Source organism: Belonocnema kinseyi, chromosome 7 (assembly GCF_010883055.1).
Source record: "Belonocnema kinseyi isolate 2016_QV_RU_SX_M_011 chromosome 7, B_treatae_v1, whole genome shotgun sequence".
NCBI classification, from domain to species: domain Eukaryota; kingdom Metazoa; phylum Arthropoda; class Insecta; order Hymenoptera; family Cynipidae; genus Belonocnema; species Belonocnema kinseyi.
This window is the reverse complement of record NC_046663.1, coordinates 68354039-68363730: the sequence shown is the minus strand read 5'-3', so window position 1 is coordinate 68363730 and position 9692 is coordinate 68354039. Positions and strand designations below refer to the sequence as shown.

Sequence of the window (9692 nt, the reverse complement as noted above, 5' to 3'; positions counted from 1 at the left end):
TATTAGACCAATTCTAACTTATGCCTCATTGATCTTTTATAACCAAATTAAAATGCATAAAAAATCCTAATTCTATCATGCCTATCATCTATCATCTACATATATCATCTACTAATGGGTATCGGTGTCAAAATGGGATCTGAATGACTTACATCCTTGACTGTATCTACACGGAAAAAATTTGTAGTTCAAACAGAAAAATACAGAAAATGAATTTTACTTATTTTCACTTTAAATAGTCCCCTATAATCTGCCTAATTTTAATGTAACTATTTCTACAATTATATATTTTGAAACTCTTTGTAAAAATGAATCCTATTTCATCAGCGCCATATTCAGAGTTTCAAACTTCTTAATTCAGTTATATAATATCGTTGTATTAACAATGAAATCATGTGATTCTTCAATAATAATACTTATAATAAATCCTGATGCAAATCACTACTTTAAAAATTTTACCAATATCGTTGGTTCGTTTCTAATATTTGTAGCCCTTACTAAACATAAATATCGCTCGGTCAGCAATAAATTGTTTTTCACGTAATAAAAATGTTTAGTACAGCTAAATGACTATTTGCGCAATATTTTTTTTCTATAGGAATAGTCAATTGAGCATGCAAGCCCCCCTCTTGGCCTTCCTCAAGGCTGCTGTTATTAGCAGCTTTAGTTTTAGTTGTCCTTTCGCCGATGTATAGGTGGGCAATGTGTGGCGTGTCATTGAAAAACAAGATGTCACAAACAAACAACATTGAGCTTAATGCGGGTAGCCCATATTATAGAATGCGGCGATTATAGAAAAATTGCACGTCCCCATTATTCCTCATTTAAGCAAAAAGTTTAAAATTAGTATGGACATAGGAACTTGCTTTGAGCGATCTGTGATGCACAATTTAAATCATTAATACAAATAATTCGGAGCTAATTTGAAAGATAAGTTAATATGGACAGAAATGTTTTGGAGGGTTTAACATTATGATTCAGAAGTACCTGATTGCGAATGAGTGCAAATTATTACACGTGATTTCAAACCCATTAGAACTGATTCCACAATAATCTGTGCAACCCGGTTGCACGATTTCTGTCGCCCTCGAATCTTTTAGGTGGGATGAGAATTCTAAATTAACAGGACAGTATTGTTGATCGAGTTATTATTTCATTAAAGACAAAGAAAATCATTAGTCTCAGTATTCACAGCCGAATGAATGAGGAAACCGCAAATTGGATGATTTCCTATCCGACTGATCATACATTTGCTACAAGATACTTTCGCATTAAACTTGGATAATGATCTCAAGCAATTCTCTAAATTTACACTGGAAACGCATTTCAAACTCGTGAACTCATTACGGAGCAAGAAAGCTTAGGAGACATTTGTGTTTTTTAAAGTAAGGTTTAAAATCATAATTTTCGGGTTTGTGTAAAGGATCATAGTAGGAGTGGCACTCGCCAAGCTTAGATTTTGTGTTTCTCAAAAAGCGGGGTTTCAAAGTACTGACTTCAAAAATTCCCTAGCGACTTGTTTGTGAACAGAAAGGGCTCTTTTTGGGATTAAAATGCCGGCAATTTAGCCGGCTACATGACCATTTTATAATAAACTTACTTTTGGCTTATAAATGTTGAATGGAATTGATTCTTTTTATTTAAATGGAGCAGATAAATAATTAGAATAAATATGAATCGCAACAAGCATGTCTTGTTGATAATTGCGTTATGGCGAAAGAGAGACAGTAACCCATTAGAGAAATATATCACTATTATTTTTTTTAGCAATTGTGCTTAATATCCTTGGTGAAGTTGAAATTGCGTAGGTTCAGTGGTTTCAGACGAAATAATCGACGTTCGAGTGAATCATTAAATTTGAATTTTCTAATGCCTGATACTCACCAGGATGACGAAGCTCGTACTTCTTGATATCCAGGTTCTTCTCGCGACACACTTCCTCCAGAATATCTCCCAGGTTCATTTTTGGACTTACTCTAGACACATACAACTGATTTCTTGGCAGATGAACCTTGAAAGTTGAAGATAATAATTTTTTATTTATTAACCTGAATCAGGACAAAAATCTGATTAAATAGATAAATCGGACACTTTTGTCTCCTATTACAGGATTAACTTCTTTTAAAATTTCTTCTTGAAATACCTCCACCTTCCGGTTACACAACTTGTTGTTAGACGCTTACAAATAAACTCCTAATCAAAGCGATAGTTTGAATTGCAAGTTATAGTTATTATTTTTCCAAGCACGTCAATGTAAAAAGTCAGCAATAAATAAAGATCGCTGCGTCAATAAAGAAGCAGAATCACAAGTAGTAAAAAAGGAAAACGAAAGCGGTCGATCAATAAAAATGCGACGCAATAAACGAGACGTAACGCTTTAACACTATTTTTTGCAAATGATTCCGTAGAGTTTTTTTCTGATACATAAATTTACGCGGTATAATTTTTTGCGAATAAAGTTTCCGTATTGAGAGTTAAAGAAAGAGTTTTGATTGCTCTCACCTGTAATCGAAACGTCGTCTCAAATGGTTGGTTGGCCTGCCTCGTTTTGCGGGGTAAAAAGGTCCCTTGCTTCGGAAGCAATTTAACCTGCAGATGAAAAGAGAGTGTCAAAGTCAAGTTTTGCAATTGCCGAGACAACCCTTCTTTAGTCATCTCCCCTGTCCTTACTAACCAACATTACTTTTTTTTATTTTTATTTTTTTTTTAAATGAGACTGCAAATCATGACGTTGATGGCAGAGACAACTTTAATGACAGACAAACGACAAAGATTCATCAGTGCGTGACAATTTTAATATCATCTTTGCAATAATACAGGAAGCAAAGAATCGATTCACTAGATGTTATAGTCTTTTGAGCTGTATCATGATTGTAAAAATTATCGGTTCTAGTCGTCTAATTTTTCAATCGAATGGTTTTTTAAGAACAATTCTTTATTATCTAGAAACTGTGGAAGACTTCGATTTTCGGAATTTCTGTTCTAGCTTCGTAAATAAAAGTTTACTGTACTTTGCATTTTTTGAAGATTTCGCATTTTCATTTTTAATGTCCTATTTTTACTGTTGATTTGAAAATTCGATCCGGAAAACAATAAATTTATTTCTTGTAAACCAACACTCTCTGAAGAGATTTTTTTATATAAATAATGAGCACAATGTTTGCTAGGAATATTTACTTGAAGAGCATCCAGTGCCCCAATCGGAGTGTTAGGTTGATGAGGCAAAACAAAACCTCGTTCACCAATAGCTTGCAGGGTGTAACTGGAAGCTGCCAATTTGTGAGCCGTAGTGATCTGCACAAGAAGATCCATCATTGGTGTACTGAAACAATTGAAAACAATAATCAAAGTTAATTTTCATATTATTTTTTTTAATTTGAAATTGCACAGATTATTTAACAAATATAGAATATTTGCATCTACAATATACCTTCTTTAAAAAAGATCCGAGATACATTTCCCTAATATTGGCTTGATTTTTCTACATGTTTACACTAACTTTGCTTTAACATCAATTCGCAATTTTAGGAAGCTGTATGATGACATTAATCTCATCAGAAAGATCCGTACTTTCGCGAAATACATTTATTTTTTCTCTTAGCTCTCAGACTCGAAGGCAATTTCAGTCGGAGAGATCGACGAAACTGGTATTCTTTCGATAAAATATACATGGCAGCCTATGCTTTCTGCGAGAAGACTTTCCACTTAATATCTTTACATTCTATCATATATTTTGGAAAAAAATCACCACACTATAAAATTCCTGAGGTTATTCCTTAGAGGGAAAATATAATAAATTAGGAGACATCCTGGAAATATACAGTGCCGAAATTTGGGTTAATTTCTACTGGTTTTTTCGAGAGCGGATAAATTCTTTTCTTTCCTTGACAATTAAGACGAAAATGCAAATGGGAAGAGACAACATAAACTTGCTTCCTTTAATTGCATCTTATTTTTATACATACTACTACTTATTTATTATATTTAAATAAATTCTAGAATTGTTTCTTGGTTATTTCTAATACTTAGTTTGAGACCCTCTTTCATCTAAATTTGTCGTTTAAATTTAATCAATGTACAAAGATCTTGACGGTGCTAATAAATGAATTGCCACTCAAAACAGTTGCCTGTTTCTAAAGCGTCTTCTCGGTTGGCATTACTCGACACTCCTCCACTTGATTGTGAAATGATTGATGGCGAATAGAGATGATTGCGATTGAGCTCAATTTGCAAATGAATACGAATCTTCCGCTGAACTTGTGCACACGTTCTGACGTGACCTGACCCCTTTGGTGTTAAAAAATTTATTTAAATTCTCTCAAGCATTAGATTGTTCGCTGATTTATTATGCTTGGTGCTAATTAATTTTGATCTTAAATACACTTAAGTTCATTCAAGAGTTGATGAGTAAAGTTTATTTTATTTTTAATTCTTAAAAACTCAAATAAACGTTGTGTTAATATTTTAACCTATGATTAATTTTGTCTTCCTTTCAGAATTAATATTTCTAAAACTATTATCGTTTATTCAAAAAATGTCTTTTTTAGCGGCCTGTGAAATCTTGATTTTCTCGAAGCAGAATCATTTTCCTTTATCCAAAAGTTTTTATTGTCATTCAGAATATTCATACCTCAAGATCAAATTTATATTTGTGTAACAAATTTAAAATTCGTTTTTCACGGCTTCCGTAAGCCGATATTCAAAATTTATGAAATCCTTGCCTAAAAATGTTTGGTCGACTTGCTCAGAAATCGCAGTTTGTCAACTTTTGTGGAAGAAATAATTTTTAACCGCATTTAGAAACTCAATATCTTGGGAATAATTTTTTATTTTCATTTTCACTGAAAATTACATTTTTTATCGACATCCGCAGCCAAGCCTTTTCCAATTTGTGGTAAGTGTCACTTTGAGATTGTCAAGTTCCAGATTTATTTCCTGGAAAGTGGATAATCTTTTCTAATCAAACATTTTTCGTCTCAATGCAGCAACACGTCAGCCCGGGGGTAGGCTATTGTTTTATATTAAAATGGTGATTTTGGTTTATAATACTTTTCTTTAATGTTTCGTAATGTCGTATCATTATATCCTCAGTGGATCTAGGGTCATTTAGAATCTAGGGCTAAGATTTGGGATCAAAGAAACAAATTTATTTTTCAAGCATTTAGTTTCCATTTCTTAAAATAATGTCATTATTTTTCTTCTTATCTGGCAAACGGTGTTTTCACGACAGTCTTAGAACGTGACCGTTAGACAAATCGACCATTTCATTTCTAATGTACGAATTTGATTTGTTTCTTTGATTCCTGCTTTGTGAAATGTTTCTTAACGGTGGACACTGGTCCGCTTAACGGTTGTGTACCGCATGCTAATTTATGATGAAAAGTCTCAATCTCTTCCGCATAATTTGTTTTGATTTAGACAGAAAAATTCTTACTTCATTTATTGCCACCTCTACAATGTCCGGCCTACTTCTACAAAATTATTTATTGGGAAAATAAACATGAAATAAAAATTTCTTTCAATAATTTTTTGGTACTTAAATAATAATCCTTTAAGGAATTTGAGATCTTCCATTACGTATTTCAACGACTTAAAATAATATAGGTGCACCTTGAAAAGAATTACACATGATCAGATTGGACATTTTATAATGACAATAATATATGCAAAAGCGATAGTAGTTTCTCGCACTTTCAAAAGAAACAGCTCATTTGCGTGAAAGTCTAAGCCAAAAAAATGTAGTAGTAAAAGAAACGATTTGAGGGGAAGAAGGTGTTCTTTCTGCGCTCGATTAAATTTCTCGTGTCCAGAGTATTGGAACGTGACTTAATTCAAGGATATTCAGCTTGTTTCGTTTATCATAAATACTACACAGAAAGTCGTGTGATATTTTTATTATTACTGTAATTTCTTAAGTAAGTCGCACTTGACGGTAAAGCGGAAAACGAAAGTAGAAAAAAGGAGGAGCACATTTTTCTAAACGGCATTGACAGTCTGTGCACAATTTTGAGTTATTACTGTAATCATTTTACAAGCTCAGCGAAACTCGGTTCGCTACTCATGTAATTAGAAAAATTAACTGCTACAAGTTTTGCCGCAAACCTATTTCCTGCGCTGTGATGACATAATTATATTTTCCAACGAGGCCTTCCAGAAAAATAAGTCGATCGTGATCTAAATTTGTTATGTTTTTAATCATGAAATTGAAAATAAAAATGTTGTGCTTTTTCAATCATTGGTAACTCATGTTATAGATTTTTATCATTTTTATAGTATTCGAATAATGTACTAATTTTAAATTTTCAGCACTTTTTGATTAAAATGGCTTTCAAAGTTTGAAAACTTGCAATAAATAATTTCAAAATTTATCATTTTCAATTTCAGAGTGGCTGTTACGCTGACAAACCGGGAAAACCATAATCCCATTTTGAATTTCAGAGTGAAAGAAAAATTTACATTTTATAAATAAAAATCTCTATAAATCTCTATGACTCAGGAAATGTATTTTTTGTTCTTTAAAAACTTGCGTCTTTAGGTTTATCTTCTTTCTACTCCTACTTCTGGAAGATGCACTATTTGCCAGGACTAACAGGGTATGTTTAAGAACATCTTAAATTTTTTTATGCTAGACTATAATATTAACATTTTTCAAGATAACATATAATATAATTTTTTCTTTGAACTTCGATAGCCTTTCGTCTAATTCAAATAATATTCAAAATTTCTTTCCAGGTTCTAGTAATGTTTGCTCTTATTTTTTAATATTCGTCAAAGACTTTAAAAAAGCTTTCAAAGTTAAATAATCCTGGTCTTGCGAATTTTATACCGGGTAAATCATTTCGTGAATAGAATTTTTTTTAAATTAAACCTAATTAAATTAGGTCATAAAAAACTATAAAATTTTAAAGAAAGAATGCCGGTAACTTTATAGAATCTTATTTAACTCAAACAAAATATTCCTTTGGCGAAAGATTTTGAAGTGTTGAACCTGCCTATTTTGAAATAGTGCAATGCGATCAAATATTAAAACATTTTCAAAACTTCTTTAATTTTAGTAAAAAATATAATAACATCCATTTTAGTTTAGAAAATGTGTTAATATAATGAATAATTTAATGAGAAAAATCATTATATTAACTGTTTTCGAGTAAACAATATTTTTTAATAAGCGGGAAAATATTTGATAATCGGACATTTTTTTCCTCTATACAAATGGCTACCCAGAATTTAAGAGCGTTCGAAATATATTTGTATGGCCTGGGTGGATTCTGCAATATAAAATATTATGGGTATAAGGTGTTTTTCGCAATGGAGATATAATTTTATCCCTCACAGTAGGACGAAGTCCTGATATCAAACGGGACCAACTGTGGGTCGTGGTTGACGGCTCGTGCAAAATTGGGCAATTGTTTTTATTAATATCCTTCTATATCAGCAAAGAACCTAAACAATATTTTTCCTTGATTTAATGAAGAATAGAATATTATTTTTGTTTGTTAGAATTTTTTAATTAAAGATAATAGTGAGAATAAATTTACCTTCTTTGGACTGTGACCCTCTGCGTCTGGACAGTATGGTCTCTTGGCAGCTGGACCAGAAGCTCCATGCTTCCAGCCAACATGTCTGCCGGAGTGTCCTCTGTGACAGTTAGGACCATGGCAGAGGGTCTTTCCTCCCTACTCCTGCAACAAGAAATATTCACATTAAAAAAAAATCGTTTTGAGATTTAAGTCCATGTATCACTTACCCAATTCCTGTCTTACACATATTTTTTCACGTGAACGTGAGTTGTTGCGAAGAAAATGTCGGTAAGGTAGGAAACAGGTAAGTAGTAACATGAGCTTAAAGTATATTTTGCTTTTAATTATTTTATTAAAAACTTGCTTTAAATTTATCTCTGATTTATAATTTATTTGTTTAGGAATCATGGGAAATTATTCAAACAAAAGCCGACCGGAAACACGTGTTATAATTACGGCGAATACCTATGAGATTTCCGACAACGAACCGATGACATTGGCACAGATTATATACCTGGCTGTCTTCATGTCGCATAAAACTCCAATGTCAACCGTTATCATCGGTACACTTTGTGAAACTAGTATTTCAACGCGGAAGACCGGTTCGATGAGTCGTCTTCATGACTGCAGTCGAAAACATCCTTTTTATTAAAGTGATAAGCCGCAGAGATAAGACCTCAAGAAATGAGGTCTGATCATACCTTGGGAATTAGAAATTCATTCCTGTTTACCATCTTCAGTCTTCACTGACGTCAATTCATATTTTATTTTGATGAAACAACTTTCCACGTCACTTTATTATTTATTTTATTTATTGCCTTATGTATTGAAGCAGCCTAAGAAGTTTTGAATTGCTTCTTGATAAAAAATAAAAACTATTTACAGTACTTTACTTAATTTTTTTTGCACGGGGCAGATAAGAACCTGCTATTAATAAAATAAATATTTTGAGAATAAAACGAGGACTTATTTAGCATATGTCTATTCAATACTTGGATTTTGTTTGAGACATTTATAATACTGAGAACTTGCAGAATTGATGTGTCAATAGACAGGTTGGAAAGTAATTATACGAAAAACGATAGTCGCTAGTCACTAGTTAGTCGATGTCGAGGCCAATGTATATTATTACATCGATATTTTATCTATGAAAAATACGCATGTAGACTCAGAGTGCGTAGCTCATTTCTTGAATATGCAAAATTCCGATAAAGCTACGTTGCCTTTTTCGTCAAAGTCACTCCTTCGTTCTAATACTAAAGAAATAAATAATTTCTAGTTTACGTCTATTTGGTCACATCAAACAGACATGACGTCAATAAGATATACAACTGAGCACCAATGAGACCACTTGAGCCGCCATGTTACTTTTCAAAATTTTGACCAATCAGGTTTCGTGGCCGTGGCGGCTTTCTACTTGACAGCTGATCCAGCTGATTAACCCATCAATACTTGAAAAACTAAAAACGAGAAATCGAAAATAAAAGCCGAATCAAGCGGGGTCAAAGATATAAACAAAGAAAGGATTTGGAAATCAGTAAAATCCCTAAAGGAGGTAGATTACACAGCCACACAAAAAAAGTGTGCGGATCTGGTAACAAGATACACGTATTCCTATGGATTTTAGGGCGCTGAATTCAAATTCGGTATCAAAAATCACCCATCACGTCAAGGTTGAGCCATAACCTCAAAAAATGACGAAAAATCATGCACTGAGGCAAATAAATTTCAAAATAATGCCAGTGATGCAAATTTTCACTTCAAAAACATGTCAACAACTGTGAAGGATCAACCCTTGCCTGATATCAACTTATTTAACATAACTTTACCCAACAGAACCGGACCTCACCTAACCTGTATTAACAGAAATTTATTGAACTGCACGTAAAGTTCTGAAAGCATATTTTCCCAGTAGCAAATGTGTGCTACATCGAATGGGTCAACTCGAGCCTAACCTAGAAATAAATCTAACCTAGCCTAACCTAACCTCACGAAACACAATTAAACTGATTGTGTTGTCCCGATGTGTTTGCGGTACCGTTTGAATGAGCTTGGACTTCACCTGCAAAAAGGTCAAACCTATCCTAACCTAAAAAAACCTAACCTAACTTAACTTCACGTAACACAATTAAACTCATTGTGTTGTCCCGTTGTGTTTGCGGTACCGTTTCA

At 32.9% G+C, this 9692-nt stretch overlaps 1 protein-coding gene across 5 annotated transcripts in view; it reads right to left on the bottom strand.

Annotated features, from left to right (window-relative positions):
• The window catches only part of LOC117177051 (protein cordon-bleu), a 249412-nt gene that overhangs the window by 28993 nt on the left and 210727 nt on the right, over positions 1 to 9692 (bottom strand). For all 5 annotated transcript variants that reach the window (XM_033367513.1, XM_033367517.1, XM_033367514.1 and 2 more), the window contains exons 2-5: positions 7539 to 7682; positions 3178 to 3322; positions 2503 to 2589; positions 1885 to 2011 (exon numbers count right to left, since the gene is read on the bottom strand). In XM_033367513.1, coding sequence (XP_033223404.1) covers positions 1885 to 2011; positions 2503 to 2589; positions 3178 to 3322; positions 7539 to 7682 — 503 coding nt within the window. The remainder of the gene's footprint in view (positions 1 to 1884; positions 2012 to 2502; positions 2590 to 3177; positions 3323 to 7538; positions 7683 to 9692) is intronic.